The 19,517-nt window shown below is 39.1% G+C and overlaps 1 protein-coding gene across 1 annotated transcript in view; it reads left to right on the forward strand.

Moving 5' to 3' along the window:
- The first annotated feature begins 6,946 nt into the window (after nt 1-6,946).
- The window catches only part of PGR (progesterone receptor), a 36,345-nt gene continuing 23,774 nt past the window's right edge, over nt 6,947-19,517 (forward strand). The window contains exons 1-2 of the mRNA XM_008500517.2: nt 6,947-8,127; nt 9,264-9,415. Of these exons, the coding sequence (XP_008498739.2) occupies nt 6,980-8,127; nt 9,264-9,415 (1,300 nt within the window). The 5' untranslated portion in view covers nt 6,947-6,979. The remainder of the gene's footprint in view (nt 8,128-9,263; nt 9,416-19,517) is intronic.

The raw sequence follows: 19,517 nt of genomic DNA on the forward strand, positions 1-19,517 counted from the left end.
GCACACAGCCACTTTACATCTTTACATTAAATATTTATTTCATATATACTGATAATTGATTATCATCTTTTATATGAAACAAGCTTTATTTCTTTGTCCTGGGGCTAGACAATGTCGCAATAAAGCCACTGAAAGGGAGCTGGTGGCTGTGGGTGAAGGCAGGCTTGGTGGGATGATATGTGTCTTTTGACACCTAAACCTGATGCAGTCACTGAAACCCACAGGACAAAATATTCCAGAAAGTTTTTGAGGCTGTCATCCAGCAAGCAATGACATTCCCTGTAGAGTTTCATTCTCATAAACCCAGAAAGCACATCTCTTTTCTTCTCACTTCTCATGCTCCTGCTTATTTTCTCAGCTACATGCATATTATGTTCTGCAGCTCAGTGAGCGTTAGCCAAAGTGTTAGCAGACACAGAACAATAAATATAATATATGACTTCTATCCCAGAAGCAGCTATCACTTCCATGAATATAACTCAATACCCACCTATTTTTCGCCTTTTAGACCATTTATAAAGATAAAAGTGTCTCAGAGCCCAATTCACCTCCTATATCAATATTATCCCTGTTGAAACTTAAGTACCAGAGAGAAATAATGTAATGTGCACTGTGATTACCTTTCTTTCCTTCATCATTTGTAACTCTTTGCCACATACCTTGCTCTTTGCAGATCCTTTCTGCGTTTACATTTCTTTCAAGACAGCTTTATAATTTGCAAGCCAACAATTTTGATTTTTTTTTTTAAATCTGATGTCTTAGTTTAAGCTAACAAAACACCTGATAACAGACCACAGAAATTAATTACACTGTGGCATGCCCTTGCTTAGGGGCAAGAAAGTATTCTCACAGTACAGTTTCCAAAACTATGATTCCTATAATGTTTTTAGTCATTGTGGTAAAGCTGACTGATACTGCATTTTAAGGATTTAGAACTCTAAGGATTCAGATTCTCTTCAGACCTTAGATATCAACCTTAGGCATTGCACTGCCAAAAAATCATGGCTTGTAATCAGAGAGCTTCAGATCTCAGAAGTCCTTTGTATCTTTAATAAGAAGACATTAAGTGCCTCTGAAGAGCTCCAGAAGATAAACTGAACTGTCCCTACAGATATCTATGACTCTTAAGTTTAGAAGTTTAATCATCTGGCTCAGATGTGACCATTTGCCATCAGACCACATCCCTAGTGTTAAGTGCTTTCAGGACTTAGCTGGTACTTCAAACTTATTATCTCTGAGAAGTTAATATTTAATGTTTGCTGGCATCCTAATTTAAGTGAAATTTAGCATGCTAAATAGATGGCTAAATCAAATAGGGATGCTATCATAGAAGTACACATAACCAGGAACTGTAACAGACCAGAATATGCTGTTATTTGCATAACACAACTATTGCTGAAAATGTGTGGGGAGAGGTGTTGTGTAGGAATTGCAAAATCGAGTTACAAAGGTGTATTTTATTTTATTTTTTTTTAATTAATATTATTTCTGTGATAGAAGCAAATGCTTTAAGTCTCTTCTTACCTAAGATGCTTTTTTGTTTCCCCTATGAACTCATAAGCTCTTTGTAGCAGAGCAACTGTCTTCCTCTTTGTTTATAAGAAGTGAATGACATTTTCGGTTGTAACATATCCTAAACAATGACAATACAGAATTGTGAGGTATTAATTGACTGTGAAATCTTCTCCCCTCCCCTTTAACTTCCAAGTTCTGTTCTCAAGAGTTCAAGCGTAACAAAAATCATGAAGTTCTGCATTGACTGAGAAGCTAATTCAGTTTTTCTAGAGCAACCAATCTGTCCTTTCCCAGACTGAAACATTAAGTCACTAACTTTATGGCACTATTTACATGGAGCACTCTTGACACACAAATATAAGACTTTAGTCTGAGTAATGGAACTTAAGACTTCATTAAACTTCAAGCCATGTTTCAAGATTATTTTAAGAAAAGGTGGTTGTAGAAAAGACTTGTGATTTTGTACTGTTTGAAAAGGCTGTGTGCTTGTTTCTCACAAAGTGTTTTTTTCTTTTTATTTAAACCAAGAAATATTTCTGTGAAATAATTTTACTGCTTAAAAGTCTGCAATTGTATGTTCAAATGGTCAAACAAATGTTCAGGAACTACTGAAAAAAATTAAATGCCATACAGTGTTACAATGAGAGTTTCCAGTACAATTTGATTTGGAATTGTGCTGCAAAGCAAGATAGGTGAGAAGTTGTGTTAAGTTCAGCTTCTGCTCATCTACAGTTTTTGAACAGCGTAAGGAAAGAGACACAAAAATAATTAGAGCTCTCAAGAATTATACTTGCAATTTCTGGTTGAATTTTTAAAAATGCAATACTTTCAATCAAAACCTCCAGTGCTTTACTGTTTTGTTCAGAATAGGTCTATTTTGAAGTACAAATGTAGTTATACTGATTATTTTTGAAATCTTTATATTTAGTACAAAATTACTGATTATTAAAAAAAATTAAATTTTTTAGATCTGTATTCAAAACTTCAGTTTCAATTTTAATGACTTGTAAATTTCAATTAGCTGCGTAAATAGCATAATAAAACCTGGTTTTCTGTAATAGAGATTGCCACAACAACCAAATGAACAAATAAGAATGAGTAAATCACAACAGCACAATAATCTCAAGAAATTTGATAGAGCAAGAACATTGAAATGTTCTTGTTGAAAAACTTGTGATACCATAGCAATATCAAGATGTCCTGAAATCAATTATTGTCTCAAAACAGCTGCCCTGACAGACTGCACATCATGCTCTTGTGGGGTCCTCACTCAATAAGCCACCAGAACACTGTTCTCACATGGAAAGCCCCTTGTTTAATATCCAACCTGATAACAAGGTCACTGTCCTTGGACAAGGAGCCCCTCATTTGGTAACCAACCTGACACACAGGACACTGTCCTCATTCAATAAGGGACATCGGACAGCAAGAGAAGCTCTGCAGAGGCAGAGTGCCCCCTTGCAAAGGATCACTATCCTGTTTAAGGATGAAGAACATGCATAAAAACAAGGGGCACTGTTTGGCCAACACAACTGGGAAGGGTCAAGTGACCACCTGACCCCCATGTCCCAACAACTCTTTTCTAGAACATTTCTGAACCCAAAGCTGAGTTTATGCAAAGTAAGCTGAGCCTTACCCAGGTGAGGCTGGGCCAGGTAGCGTAAGAGTCAGACTGGAAATAGTGGGTATGTGCCTGCCATGCAAGGACCACAGCATCATGGCAAGATCCTCACTGGAACCAAAGGTAGGGATAGGGCCACAAAGATGATCCACGGGCTGGAGCACCTCTGCTAGAAGGCAGAAATTCCAGGGAGACCTTATAGCTGCCACTCAGTACCTTAAGGAAACTACAGAAAAGCTACAGAGGGACTTTTCATGGGAGTGCCCAGTGACAGGACAACGAAAAATGGTTTTTAACTGAAGGAGAACAGGTTTAGACTAGAACTTAGGAAAAAGTTCTTCAGTGTGAGGGTGATGGGAGTCTGGAACAGATTGCACAGAGAAGTTGTGAACGCCCCCTCCCTGGAGGTGTTCAAGACCAGGTTGGATGAGGTTTTGAACAACCTTGTCTAGATAAGAGGCATCCCTGTTCATGGCAGGGAGGTAGGAATAGATGATCTCTAAGGTCCCTTCCAACCTAAGCCATCCTATGATTCTGTGATCTCTGTTCTATTCCCTCTTTCTTCCTCGCTTTATCTCCTTCTGTTTATAACCTTATTTTGAAATATAAGGGTAATATAATTTCAAATTTGGCTAAGGTTTTTCCAGTTGTGACCTGTTTTGAGAAAAATACTTTGCCAATTCTGCTAGCTGTAACCAGTTACCTTGAAAGTAACATTGTTGTGGGTTTCTTGACAGGCTTTATAATCTTGCTCAATTTTAAGTAAAGTTGTGTTTTGTATAAATCTCCATTATGAATGAGTTGTTAAAAGAAATTAACAAAGATAAGAGTTAAGCCTGCCCCTGGGTCAGGAAAGATTAACTCTAGCAATGGCATTATGACGCCCTCTGGAAGGATCAGGTTTGAGAGGAGGACTAGACCTAACCATACCTCCTCTCCTCTCTGTGAAGGAGTCCAGTATGAATCTCTCTGGGTTGCTCACATGGCAGGATGAGACATGGGAAAAGCATGATGTGAGAAAATCTGACAGCAAAAGGAAATATTTCCAATACCTTTGACATGGGAAAAGACACCTTCCACCAGACCAGTTGCTCAAACTCTCATCCAACCTGGCCTTGATCTCTTCCAGGGATAAAGCATGAAGGTTGTGGATAGAATAATATGAAGAAAATAGCAAAAGTTTTCAGTTAAAGTTCATAGAAATCATGTGAAGCCAACATAAATCAAAGTCCAATACAAGTCCTAAAGATAAAGAACCCCAAACATTTTCCTCAAGAAATGGTAATTCAGCATTAGTACTGTTAATATTAAAGTACCAAGTATATTTGGCAGGCCATAAAAATGAAATTAGGAAGTACAACAGAAAACCTTGACAATATTTAACTGCTAACATTTAGACAAATAATGCAAGTAACAAACATTTATATTTCTGGTGAATTTACAGGTATTTACAGCTCCATTGCCTTGTTAGTAGAGAATCTTATCAGACAGCAAGTAGGTCTTGTCAAACTCCTTGGTGCTGCTTTCCTTTCAGAACCCCTGCTTCTCTTGCTGCCTCATCTCGTCCTGAAGCAGTAGTAAGGAGTCAAATCACAGTAAGGAAACAAGTCTTTGGAACACATTTCTGTAAAAATGCAGATCATGAATACTGTGTGTGTTTGAGGAAGTGGAAATAAGAAATCAAACAAAAAGGCATGACAAGTAGCTGATTAAGCATGAAAACATAAGGGGGGGGGGAAACTCAAATGAGCATGGATGTGAACAGTACTGGGGATGGAGTCTTGACTTTTCTGAGAAAAGGAAGGCTTGGGAGGAGGTAGCATGAAACACATAAGCTCAGTAGCCAGGGAAGAGCTTCAAATGATTTTTAATGTCATGTTATAGCAAAACTGGATACTGCCTTCTGAAAGCATTCTTTTAACATCAGTTCCGTGATAGGTTTTACAAAGACATCTTCAATTCTTGCTGCTTGTTGGGCAAACCGTTCTTTTCCCTGCAATATCAACAGAGCTGTCCAAGAAATGTTCCTATACATCATAACTATACTTTGATGTGTATCATTCTCTTAAATTTCCTGGACGTATACAGAGAGACCCATGTGATATCTAAATTTTAAAATGTTAGTTATTAACACAATGCCATAATTCTTTCAGAAAAAAATTTAACCCCCCCTGCTACATCTTAAAACAGTACAAGGCATTTCAGAGCAGTCCATAAGCCAGTAGTATTTTGTGAAGAGTAATGTAGAGAGTACATGCAGCCTTGAAGAACTTTTATGTGAAGCTACTCCCTCTATAAACTTGCCCTGTATGATTTCTGATGTTAACTTTCAGAACCCTGAAATAATTTCAAAAAGTTTTTTTTTTCCTCCTCAAGAAGCTGCCTTTTTCAATCTGAAAATATTTTGGCAGTAAAATAACAAAAGTAACTATTTTTTGGAAAAAATAATTTTTGAAAAATTATTATTTTCTGAAAGCTATGCTATACTTGCAGATCATAAATATGCATGTAGCAGAGTACATTTCTGTGAATAATACATGGATTCTACTCAAAACGACAAGGACTAGTCCTATGCCAAGTTTTGTGTCTCAAGAAGTTTTTGTCTTTTTTTTTTTTTTTTTTTTTTTTTTTTTTGAGAGTGCTATGTAATGCAAACTATGTAACCTGTTGTTTTCGGAGTTTTTTGGTTTGTTAGGGTTTTTTTTCCCAACTAGTAATTGCCTTACTGAGCCGACTGGGTTCTGCAACAAAGTTAACATTCTACACAAAATGCTGGGTAGCAATCAGCTGGTAACAGCTTCTTGGTCAGAACTAACTTGGTCTGAATTGTAACATACGATGTGCAGAGTGTCCAGGCAGACCAGGTCCATTTTAAAGGTCCTCTCATTCAGAAGCAAAAAATCCACCACTTTCCAACAATTTTGAAGAAAAAACTTTGTGCTTTCTTGGTGTAGAGGATATTCTGAGGTCCCAGAATATAATTTAAAGCACTTTAAAATGCCTGTAAGTATAGCTTGTCTTAAAATGCCTGTAAGCGTAGCTCGTCTTGCTCTCTGCTCTCCAAAACACCTCCTTCCCAGCCTGCTATGAGCCGGTGCCCACGTCGGGGTGGTGGGGCACGGGGCCGGAGCACCTGCACCAGAGATAGTGATGAGAAGACAGGGAGCCGGCCCAGAAAGCGCAGATCTGAGGCACAGCCAGATGGACAAGAGAAAAGAGGGAGCGAGTTGAAGACACGGCGAGCGATGGGAGGGACGGGCCGGGACAGGCGGAGCGGAGGAGGAGCCGGTGTGAGAGCTGCCGGGTGACTCCCTGCCCGTGCCCAGCTGCTCCGCGGAGGCAGAGCGGAGCGGCGGGAGGTGACAGGAGGGGCGGGCGGGGCGAGTCCGTGCCCCGAGCGGGGACGCAGCCCCTCGGTAAGGGCGCGGGCTGGAGGCGGGGAGGAGCGAGGAGGGGTGGGCGGAGAGGCGGCGGCCAGCCCGCCTGGACCGAGCTGGGACGGCGGGAAGCAGTCGAGGGAAGAGCGGAGCCGGGAGTCGGGGGGCAGCGAGGCGCAGCCCGCGCGCCGCAGCCGGAGCCTTGTCGAAAGGACGCGGCTCTCCCGGCCGCAGCTCTTCCCGCCTCCCGCACCCGCTCCGATCTTTTCCTCTCTCTAGGCTGCGTCGCCCCCGTATCCCTTTCAGCCCCCTCTGGGCGGCGGCGGTGGCCGGGGCTGAGCCGCTCCCTCGAAGGCAGCACCATGTGAGGGGCACCTGCGCCACCGCCTCAGCGGGAACGTCCAGGATGTGAAGAACCGGACGCCCTCCGGAGATTCAGCGGCGTCCAGTCCTGCCCCAAGCCAGCATGACCGAGGTGAAGGCCAAGGAGCCCCGAGCGCCTCCGGCTGCCAGAGACGGGGCGGTCCTGCTGCAGGGCCAGTCCGGCAGAAACACTTTTCGCAGGGAAACGGAGGCCATCGACATCGCCCTGGACAGACTGCTTTACCCCAAGAGCAGCGACGAGGAGGAAGACGAGGAGGAGGAAGAGGAAGAGCTGCAGCAGCAGCCGGGGGAGGAGGAGGACCGGGACTCTCTCCCCTACGGGCCGGGGAGCGGGCCCCTCTCGGACAAGGACTCCCTGGACACGGTTCTGGACACCTTCTTGGCGCCAGCCGCTCATGCTGGCTCCGCCGCGGCTCCCTGGTCCTTCTTCGGGGCGGAGACCGGGGAGTCGCCCGACGCCCCGTTGTGCCGCGGTCCCTCACAGAAGGCGGCCGAAGCAGTCCCGGAGGCTCCGGGACCCTCGCAGCCCCCGTCGCGGCCCGTCCCGCTCTGGCCGGCCGGCGACACTCTGACCGCTGCCTCTAAACCGGCGGGGGCCGGCGCGGAGGGTCCAGCGTCGGCTTCCAAAGGCGAAGCCCCGGGGTTGGCGGCGGTGCCCGGCGGTTCCCGGGCGGGTGAGCCGGGGCAGGAGTACCTGCACGTGCCCCTGCTGCCGCTCAACTCGGCCTACCTGGCCTCGCGCACGCGGCAGCTGCTGGACGTGGCCGAGTACGAGGGCGGCGGCGGCGGCACCACGGGGCCGCGTTCCTCACCCTCCGGCCCGGACCTGGCGGGATACGGCTACCCGGCGGCGGAGGGCAAGGAGGGGCACTTCGCTTACGGCGATTTCCCGCCCGCTCTGAAGATCAAGGAGGAGGGTCTCGGCCTGACCGCCCCTTACCCAGGCGGCAGGGGCACCCCCGCGGCGGGCTGTGCCGAGTACCCTCAGCCCCCACGGGCCGGGCAAGAGTCCTCGTTGGAGTGTGTCCTCTACAAGACGGAGCCCGCCCTCCTGCCCGGGGCCTACGGGCCGACGGCGGCGGCGCCCGACAGCCTGCCCTCCACCTCGACCGCGCCGCCGGGCCTCTACCCGCCCCTAGGTCTCAACGGGCACCAGCCCCTGGGCTTCCCGGCGGCGGTGCTGAAGGAGGGCTTGCCGCAGCTGTGCCCGCCATACCTCGGCTACGCTCGGTAAGGCGGCGGATCCGTTCGGGCGGGTGCTGTCGCTGACGGGACGGGCCGAGGGGAGAGCCCCGAGCTTTCTGCTGAGGAGGAGCTGACGCTCCGTGGGGCTCCGGGAAGGTGTCGAGAGACGCGCGTGGCCAAGTTTTACTTCGTCCGATCAAGTTTTAGGCTGCAACTGCAGCCTCATTTCCATTTTCTGTATTGCTTGTGCACGCCACGGTGTCCCAGGTCTGTGGGGTAACTTTCCCAGCACGGTGTTAACTTTGCAGCGAGCACCTCTCGGGTCTTTGTGGCTCGATGGCTCTCAGGCAGAAGTCCCGTTTTTGTCCCTGTGGCAGTTCGGTGCCATCTGATGCTCGAGCAGGTGACCGGCTCCAGGGAGCGGGGGCAATGTTCTCCAGGCTGTCTTAGCTGACGGCGAGAAAATATTCATAAATACCTAGATATTTTACAAAATATACCCGAATCGGGAAAAAACCCCCACCCTAGATAATGTCACATAAAAACCTCAAACACCTGTGTATTGACTTGTTAGAATGAAACAGCTTACTGTGATGCCGAGGTGTTATGCATTACCTAGAAATGCATGCAAAAATACATATATACAGTGCTGCAGTTTCAACGGAAATCCTTGATTTTTGCAAAAACAATAATTTAAGTAGGTGGGTTTATTTGTTTTCTTGAAAAGTAATTCAGAAGTACTTCCCGCTTTCTTCAGTGCTGCATCTGAGTGGGAAGTGACAAAATTAAAAAAATAATTCTAGCTGAGGTGAAACCTAATTTCCTGTACCATTCTACATAGAGGAAAATAGAGCATCATCCAGTATGATTTTACTCACTGGAGAAGATGAATATTTTATCAGAGTTCCTCGACTGTACATTTTTTAGCTGAAGCAGATTGAAATGCTACTATGCTTTTGCCCTTTTCTGTTTATTGACGAGACAGACTTTAAATATGGGCCTTTACCCTAGTAGAAATTAGCTCTTAAACAAAAAAGGCATTCATACTTTATTTTTTTACCCTTCTGTAGCTTGATTGCAAATTTATAATGTTTTTAGTATGAACCTGATAGCTACAGGTAAGTAGTTAGTTGTTGCAAAACTGGATATTTCATTTCTTTTAACTCTTTTTTCTTTTGAAGGTCAGATGCAGAAACCAGCCAGAGTTCTCAGTACGGGTTTGAATCGCTACCCCAGAAGATTTGTCTCATCTGTGGTGATGAGGCTTCTGGTTGCCACTATGGAGTACTTACCTGTGGAAGTTGTAAAGTCTTCTTTAAAAGGGCAATGGAAGGTACTAAACAATGCCATTATTCCAAATTATCTGAAATACACCTTTTTAGGCACTGCTAAGAACATCTCTTTCATTTATTGCTGATTTTTAAAAGTGTTACCACTCTAGTAATTTTGTTTTCACAGAATGGGTTGGAAGGGACCTTAAAAATCTATTTCTATCTCCCTTGCCAGGGACAGGGACATCTTCCATTAGATCAGGTTTTGGCAACTGTCTTTAAAAACAATATTACCATGAATACTGACTATATTATTTCTTAATCTATATTGCTAGTGTTATTTGTTTAACTTTCATTATTTGCTATTTATTATTTACTGTTACCAGTTAGTTTTTCCAAATAGATAGAATTTCATTAAAAACTTTTGTGTTACAAAATTTGTTTTAAAAAGTGTAAATGCTATTTGAAGGAAGATTTTATGTTTATGAACTGATGGGGAGATAAGAATTTATTTTGGCTTCATTTGGTTTTCAAAGTCATGGAATTTTTCTTGCTTATAAGATAGAGAATTTGGCTTCCTGAAATTTATGGAAGTATTTCAAGTTTCACTGAACTATTTCAAGTCATAATAATAATAAATGGATTTGACTTTTGTTCCAAATTGCCAGTAAATTGCAAAGTCAAGCTGCATGTTTAATAAATCAAAGCAGTGCTTATGTTTATTTTTTTTTCTTTCTTGGATTATTTTATATGCCTTGTCCATAAATCCTCACTGAGATCTTAAGTAGGAATACAAGAGCAGACTTCTTTATTAAATTAAAGTGATGAAGAGATTAAGCAAACATTTCCACATTTTGTATTTTATCTCCTTTACTGATTTTTATCTGATCCTGTGAAAACTAGGATATTCAAATTTCTGGTCCAAATGCTTTAAAAATTGATTTTTATGGTGTATAGATTCCTTAGGAAAAAACATGAAATATGTATCTTTAGGATACATAGTTTATTCCACCCCACAGAATTTATTGCTGTGAAGAGTAAAAGGGGAGTATTGCAAAATTAAAAGTGTAGCAAAATAATGTGGTTAGATTTTTTTGTTTCAGTATGTTGTTAATATCTGCTTTAAGTGTATGATCTTGTTCTTCCTTCAGCATCCTATGTCCATGCAAAATGGTAACACTGTAGACCAGCTGGGCCAGAGGAACATCTGAGCTAGTGCCTCATTTCCTTTAATGCATTTAATGGAATTCATGAGGAAGACATTAAAAACAAACATCTTATGTTGCAAGGAAAACAGCTGTGGCTTAAGTCACTTAGAGGGACACATTTAATTTTCACTTACTCTTTCCTAGTCTCTTGTTTTGGCTTCACATTTTTTGCTCTGTTTGTTTTTGGTAAAATAGCCATATACTTTTAGAAAAGATGAGCTATGTTTTAAGAAAGAGTGTAGTGAAATTTATGAGTGCCATATTAAAAAAAAAAATTTATTATTAATTTTTCACCTATGTGGTAATATGTTTAATTTTTATTTGAATTTAATTCCACGACTTTTGAGTTTCTTTCCTAAACTAGTTGTGTTCGTGCAGTAGATGAACCTGGTCAAAACTTACTACTGTTCAACATAAATATTTTAGTGATAGATGTTAAGGCATGTAGATTGGTAGCAGAAAGATCTTAAGGTTGTTTTTAACTGACCATGTAATCACAGCCTCTATTTGCAGAATCTTGCCAGATTAAGAACATAGACATACAGAGAAATAATACTTTATCACAATTAGAAAACCAAGATGCTTTTGTTTTACATACCAACTTCATATTTCTCATTTTTAAATTATCCCAAAGACTGAAAGTATGGAGGGGAAGTGTGTCTGGATTTTTTAGGAAGATTATTCCAAGAACAGACAATGACTTCAGACTTACTGGCTTCAGTAAGAAAAAGTACAGGTTATTGAATCTTACAGGGAGGCATGGCAGGAGTGAGCAGTGTGGGCATGAATAAAATGGACTTTACAGTTATCTGTATTTGTGCAGAAAGTGCAAGTGAACAGAGAGTTTGTTAAAGAAATGGGCTTTTTTATTTTAATGGAAGCATAGGATGTGATTACTAGCATTGAAATGATCCCATTTATGAGTAGATACTTGAGTTAATTTAAGTTTAAAGCACTTTTTTGTTTTTTTCTTATCAGAAATAAAGGTTTAAAATTACTCTTCTGTAATAAGAAACGGAGTATTGTTATTGTAGGTGCAAAGGAAAATACTGTTTAAAAATTCATAGTGGCAGTTGTAAAAACTTGGTACCTTATTCTTATGTGAAATGCCTCTTGACCATCAGTTACAAGTGGGAATGCATTATTTACCTTTTTTAATTTTAGTAGTACTGCAGAAAAATGTTTTTGCTTTTTAAAATAATTTATTTTATTAAATTATTTTAAAACTAAATTTTTAATTGAAATTATTTTTAAATGTTTTAAAAATAATAATTCATGTTAAAATTTATGGATGCAAATTCATGATCAAAACTCTACTTTTCATATACTTCTCATGAATATTGATGTCTGAGAAATTAAAACGATTGGAAACATTGCTTTTGCTACTTCTTGGATTTTCTAGTGTGTAGATTACAAGTTAGGTAGTACAGTGATGTTAAATCTGTTGGAAAACTACTGTAATTTTCTCTGTTAATTATTTCTGCCATCTCAAATACATTGGCTGTTTTAAATCTAATAACCTATGTAATTTTTGTTTCAGAAATTATTGTGTTCATACACCATTTATTTTATTCTCCCCAATTGTGTGGAGAATACTGTATTAGGGTAAATACTGCCATTGGGGTAAAATGGACTGATTCATTATCCAGAAATCACTATTTTTTGTCTTCAATATTTTTGAAGGAAAAAACCCAACGGGTCTTATTTAAAATACTCTAACTGACCAGTCATTTAAAACTGTGTAGGCAGATAGAAATGGAATCATAGAATTATTTGGGTTGAAAAAGACCCTTGAGACCATCAACTGTTAATAGAAGTGTAAGACAATTTAATTCTGCATTTGAATATAATTAGCAGACAGGGTGTCAGAACTGTATCAGGATCACTAAAATGAAAGTGTAGATTTAAAATGAAATTATGTTATTTTATTGCTTTGTAATGAATCATAATATATGTATGATTGGTAGATACTTGCTGTCTTTTGGGTTCTTGATCCCCCATGTGTTTCTTTGTAAGTGAGGCAAAAGATGGTGTTAATACAGTAAGCCTATTTTACCATAATCAGAATCCTGAAGTAGGTTAACCAAAAATGCAAGTCATTCTTGGGGGTAAGTCTAGTGTAGCAGAAAGGAAAAACAATTAGTACTAGAAGTGGGGAGGACAAAATATAGTTATGGACAAAATGATGCTTTTTTTTTTTGCTTTTTTTTTTTTTGCTTTTGTAATGTTTATTGGCTTTTAGAGGCTGTATATTTTTCATTCTTCCCTTAAAGAATAGATTTATCAGTCCATTAATTCACTTATTCTATAAGCAAATTACGAGGCACTATAAAAATTTGTTAAATTTGGTTATAATGAAAATAACAAAAATTATCTATATTTGACGAATTGGTGTTGTTCCTGTCAGTGAGCTGAGAGTGACAGGCAGTTTGGAGTTACCAACTAAAAAGAATTCAGAATTACTATTTGAAATACTTTCAAATATGTAGAATTACTGTATTTGCAAAGCAATTTGCTGTTGATGATCAGATGTTTTTACAGTGCTGTCAGCACACATATTTCATGGTAAAAAAAAAGAGGTATATTTCTAGTGGGGCTTTAGGAGAATGAAGATGAAGAAATAAACTCAATTTTGTAGCACATGACTGTGAAATAGTCCTTAATGATGTCTGCAATAAGATGACACATGCAGGACAACCACAATCAAAATGCTTGTGTACCACCGTGGTAAAATTTCTGTCCTGAGCAGGAACCCAGTGTGTAGAATTTTGGGATTCTGGACTTAATCTGTTTCTAATGTGTGGTTTCTTGTTGGCTTGCATTCTTGCCTTTTTGGTCAAAAGTGTCTCCTTTGGAGTTTTACTAATGATAAATTAAAATACCCTAAATCGTAAATTTCAAGTGCTGTGCTTCCTTTGTAAAATCCCACTTCCTTTTTTATATTTATATAGAGCATTTGTCTTCCTTTCTACTCCATTTCTATTATTGTTGCCTAATGAAAATTTGTTGCCCAAACCTGAAGAGTTGTGCAGATAATAGCATCAGGGAACAAGCTCAGTCATATGTAGTAGCTAACACTTAACTGACAAAGTTAAGAAAAGTTCTATTCTCTCTTGAGACCTGAATTTGGGCAAATTCAACCTGACAAAAAGTAGGGTTTCCACAAGTTTTTACTGTCTGTATAGGGAGAGGTACTCGTGGAGGAATTAAAGATGAGCTATGTCTACACACTCAGAATGCTGACCATGACTTCAACCAAACTTTATCTAATAAAGTTTATCTGACTTTTGTGTATAAGCAGTTTTGTGATGACAATGTGATTCACTTTGTAAACTGTGCATAAAAAACCTGCTGGGCTAAACATTTGTGCTTTTCCGTAGTTTCAGAATGTAAAAAGGCACAGCACACCAAATATTTTAAAAGATGCCAACCCCTGATAGAAAATATTCTTAGAAAATGGAGTGAAATGCAGTACTACAGAGACCCTTTCAGCTTTGAAACTGATGAAGCAGATGTAAAAATTTACTTTTTCTCCTAACTCTGCAGTGTTTTCCAGTTTTAGCCCAACTTTACAGGCTGGATCTTGGGACCAGACTCTGGTACAGTGTGTACTGTAAACCTGATAGTGATGAAAGTTTCATTAGGTAGAAAACACAATCATTAAAAGCATACATAGGGCAAATTGAGAAATGCAAACGCTTTTCATTTAATGTAACATTTAATATTAGTAAAGCTCTTTTGTTTTGCCTATGACCAAAAAGCTCTAATGTACAGTTGGATAAGTGCTTTTTCAAATTCAAAAGTACAAAATTACTTAATTACTTCAAAATTAAGGTGTAGAATGTCACTTGTGAGAATGAAGTATTTACGTCATTAAAAAGGGAAAGAAGAAAATCTGAACTGATACTTAACGTTTGTCTTCTTCATAGTTCAGACTTCAAAAGTATTTGCTGTTTACCCATTTGATAAACACTAATTGGATTAAATGATTCATGTGTCCCACAACAGCTTGAATGTGCTAAGATTGCATTTGTTCTGGTGCTTTGGCTGTTGTGCCAGTTCTGGGCTTACTACTGCTCCCATTGTGACTTATTGCTGTTTTCCTGACTGGCATAGCTTAGAACATAATCAGCTTGAGAAATGTGAATTACTAAAATTTTTGCCTTACCGTTATGTAATATTTTAGATAATTATCAAATTATCAAATAATTATCAAATACCACGTTAAACACCTTTTCAAGTGTAATAGAAACACTTTTTCAGGTAGTGTAGACCTTTATGTGTTAAAGAACACCAGCAACTGAATGCTCAGTGCTGCTGCATGCTCCTCTTTTTTAACTTTAGGTGTGCACAATGTGTGTAAACTGAGCTGCTTATCTTAAATTCACTTTACAGTGCATGGAGAGAAACACAAATTTCTAGGAAGTAATTCACTGACTTATTTCAGGTATCTACCTGGGACTGAAATAAGAGTACTCTAACAAAGGAGTGCCAGGTGATAATATTCACTGTCTGCATCTGGTGACATGATTTCCACCCATGTCACCAAGGAAGCTAATAATTTTTTGTAGTATATAAAAGAAATACAAGTATTTAAAATACTTAGACTATTTATTTTCAAATATTTTAAAATATTGTATATAAAAGAATAGATATAAAATAATATATATGACACTTATTTGAACTATTGAAATATTTATAATTAAATAATGTAAGTATATAAAAGGTAACAATTTGTAGTCAGACTGTTTTCTGCTGAAATAAATGTAGTTTTGGTGGTGTAAATCTTACACTGCCTATCTGTTCAGAATTGTTGATGTAAGATGTGGTTTTTAGAAACTACTGAGTGGAAAGACTTGGCAAACAGTCATTTGTATGTTACAGTCTGCCATTATGTGTGGTGATATATGGCTGCACTTCAGAGGTTTCCTAGTTTACCTAGTCACAGCTCCTGCATTTCAAGTGCCTGTTGCATAATACCATTTAACATCTGAGCACATTTCAACAATCTGGAGTCTTCTGAATTTAAAAAATAAAACCAGTTTTATGCAAGCATTGAGATCGAGGAGAAAATTCTTGTCCAGTTGTTACAATCGCATCTTCCTTTGTTCTGAAAGGCAATGTTCTGTGTGGGATTTGCTGCACCAAGCTGTAGGCACGTGTAAGGTGGACATGCAGATTTCGTCCAGTTACTGTAAACGTGCAGTAGACTGTTACACAACCAAAGTCTCCACATCTTCTCCAGAGAAACTGCATCCTAAAGTACCTGGTTTTCTCTTGTGCCCAAGAAGGGAGTGTATGCTACTTGTTTTTCTGAATGTCCACACTTTAAAATATAGTTAGTGAAAGGAATCCCCTCCTCATGGTTTTTTTAGCTGTTTGTTGTCCATTGGGTGTTTTGGTCAATAGGTAGCAATACCTGGTGGTTTTGCATGTTGGCTTTTTCTGCTACAGATATTTCTGAGTTTCCTACCTTTATTACTCTTAGAGTGTGAGTGGGTGACCCTGTCCCACCAGTTCAATTGTAGGACAAGTCAAGAGAATAATAGGAAGATAAATGAAAAACAGGACGGCAGTGTGCTTTAACATTTACACTAAGATCAAGAGGAGACTAAATGTAACTGTAATGCTTCTTATATTGGTTGAAGAGTACTACACTAAGGGATAAAAAGAATAAAAACTTGTGCTTTAGTGATGTATAACTGAAACAGTTGAAGTGCTTTTAAAGTAGGTTTTGTGTTCAAATACTATGCTCTATATTGTTGAGAGAAACCTCTTAGTGACTAAAAAATCTAGAAGTCCCATAATTTTGCATATTTGTATCACTAACATAGTTAATTACATTAAAATGGTAACCAAGGAGAATCCAGAATCTCTCTCTGAAAGATTCTAGATTTGGAAACTCTTTACTGTTGTCAGTTCCCATATTTAGAATTGAAGACTTTATGCCTTTCAAGATGGTGAAGTGGTAAACAATCTAAACAAACCAACTGAAAATCAATATGAAATTGTAATCCTGATTTTGTAGTTCTTTATAGTGAAATAGGACTTAATTTTGCTTCATTTTGGTTTTCTGTTTGGTTTTGTTTTTTTTTTTTCCTTGTTGGAAATGATGGAACAGTCAGTCTTCAAGAAGACTGAAATCCAGAATTGTGACTTTTAGCTGTGTCCAGGAATGAATGAAAACAGGATGTTTACATTTAATTGTTCTGGTTTGCAACTATCATAAAACCAGTTTGGTTGTTGCTGTCAGGGGAAGTGATTTTGGAAGGAAAAAGACAGGGGTGTTGCAGTATTCACAGCAAAAGGCAGGAAGATTTTGAGATTAGGATGCAAGAGAATAAGAGTAAATCAAGTATGTTACAAGCACTAGAAGTGTTTCTTTGAAGAGAAAGAAAGCAGTGCAACATTTGGTTGTTTGAAAATGCCACATCCCTTCTAGAGAAACCAGTTTTGTTTGGTCCACTTAAAAAAAATGTGACAGAGAACTGGAAGATTACATAGCTAAAATCAGCAGACTATATACAGATTTGTTGTAAATAAATTTATGTCAAAAATTCCTTGTAAATCTGCACCAAGTCAAAACACTATTAAAAAAAAAAAGACTAGATTTGACTTAGGAAGGCAGACATTATTGCTTTCCATTCTCAACCTTTTTTTTCCTGTCACATGTAATTAAAGCAAAGGAATGAAGGCATAAAGTCTTCAATTCTAAATATGGGAACTGACAACAGTAAAGAGTTTCCAAATCTAGAATCTTTCAGAGATACTTTCCCTTCTTGCATACCTGATTGCCAGGCTATCAGATGACTAAGATACCGTCATTCTTTACTGTTTTCACTTTGAACTATATTCTTATGAAGAAAGGAATTCCACATTATTTCATCTAGAAGATTCAACAATGGAACACAGTCAAAAGTTACTCTGCTATCTGCTCTTTGGTCCACTGCTGTGAGGCAGATTTGCACGAGTAGCAGGTCTTTATACCAGTACAGGCTGCAGAGTAGTAGTCAGGACACCTGCTTAAGAGGTAAGAAATAAGAATTTTATTTCCATGGGTGAAGAGGGCAATAAAAAGAGAATGTCCCACTAACTACTGGGCTTTTTATAAAAAGATGCATGGTATGGTCAGTGGGGGACATGTTTTTTTTAAGTGTTTAGAATCTTAGCTCTCACTTCAAAAACTTATTTTTAGAGAGAATGTTATTTCAGAAATTGAATTTGTATTAAATAATTAAAAAACATTTTTTGAGGTATGTCGAATATTGGAGATTTTAATGGCCTGTAATGGCACACAGGGACATGAAGGGCATGTTGACATTATTACAAACTAGTATAGATTCTGAGTTCTCCAAGACTGAAACCCATAAACCCACATAGTAAGAGGCAAATTCAACCCATGTTTGCTGTTTCACACATTGAAACAGTGTAAACAGAACAGTGTAAATAGAACAGGTTCAGTTCTGAGCACAGGTTGCTGGCTGTGTTACCCACTTCTTATGATGACAGGTTAGACTGCCTAGCTGTGGAAAACCTGGTTGTCAGAGCAAGCACAGAGTAATCCTTACTCAAATATATTATCTTAGCTTCCAAAACTAATTTTTTTTTTCAAAAGCTCCATCTGCACCATTATCTTTAGTATAGGTATACAGGTCAACTTATATTCCATTTTGTTAATTTTAAATTGATTTTTGTTACTGTCTTCCACAAGAAACTTGACAAGGAGTACCAAATTTAGTCATGTTTAAAAAGTAATTACTTTTTTTTTTTAAATCTATTGATACAGTTTGTACTTCTGAAAAATTTTAAGAGGTATATCACATTGGTAGTAAATTACTGAGCAAAACTTGGATTTTTGGGAGACATTTGACAATAAAAGAATTTCCAAAGAGATGCAATAGATATCTGCAGTTCTCAGACAGGAGATACAGATAGCAGTCCTCCAGTAGTGAGGATAGGATGATACAAGAAAGCACTGCCAGTTAGGAGTGATGCAGGAAGGCAGAATCACATATGGGAGAGAAAAAAAAGATTTGAGAAAATATCTTTATTTGCAGATAGGAGGAGCTGAGAGTTTGCAAACACTTCGATTTTGTGCAGGGTAGCAGCAGTTGAGGGCAGATGCACTTACTAGAAATCACTGCTTGCACCTGATACTCCTGGGTTAGATAAAGCCTTATGTTTTCCATATTTTGCACTTCTGCAAGATCTCTGCAACTCATTAATTCACTCTAGTCACAGCATGTCAGTGAGCTAAGTTAATAGTGCAGTTTTCAAAGACACTGTGGGTGCTACTTCCAGCAGTATTTTTATCAACATGTCGCAGTACTGGAGCTCTATCTGTGCAGCTTTGCTGATAGCAAAACCAGTGATCATATTTGTGTGTGTGAACTATTGACATTTTGACCACTTCCTGAGACAAATGTGCCAGTATGGCAGTAGTCATTACAGTACTTTAAATTTTATTTGCCTCTTTGCAGCAGGATTTCCACCTTTGCCAACATAAATGGACTTTGTTGGAGGTTAAGAAAAATGCTATCCTACAAGAATCTGGTACATACCAGTAATAGATTCAATTATCTGTATTTTCTCCATGTTCTCAGTCAAATCCAAGGCATAAGTTTATATGTTGAGAGAGAGAGAGAGCTACAATGTGCACTTCAAAAAACAGGTGAAAAGGAAACACGTACAGGAAATGTAACATTGGATGAGAAGGTGGCAGTTGCCAGGAAGCTGCTGTATTCATATTTTTGTAAAGAACACAAGTACCAGCCTTTACCTTCTTACCTGTGCTCTACTGATTAGACTACTATCCTATTTTTCTGTTTATTAAATATTTTTTTCATGTTAAAGCCAAGACTGAAATAAAGAAAATATATTTTCAAACGAATGTTTTACCAGTCCATGAAAATATGCCAAACAGCTTCATCAATTAGTTGTCCCATAAATCTTAAAT

Source organism: Calypte anna, chromosome 1 (assembly GCF_003957555.1).
Source record: "Calypte anna isolate BGI_N300 chromosome 1, bCalAnn1_v1.p, whole genome shotgun sequence".
In the NCBI taxonomy this organism is placed as follows: domain Eukaryota; kingdom Metazoa; phylum Chordata; class Aves; order Apodiformes; family Trochilidae; genus Calypte; species Calypte anna.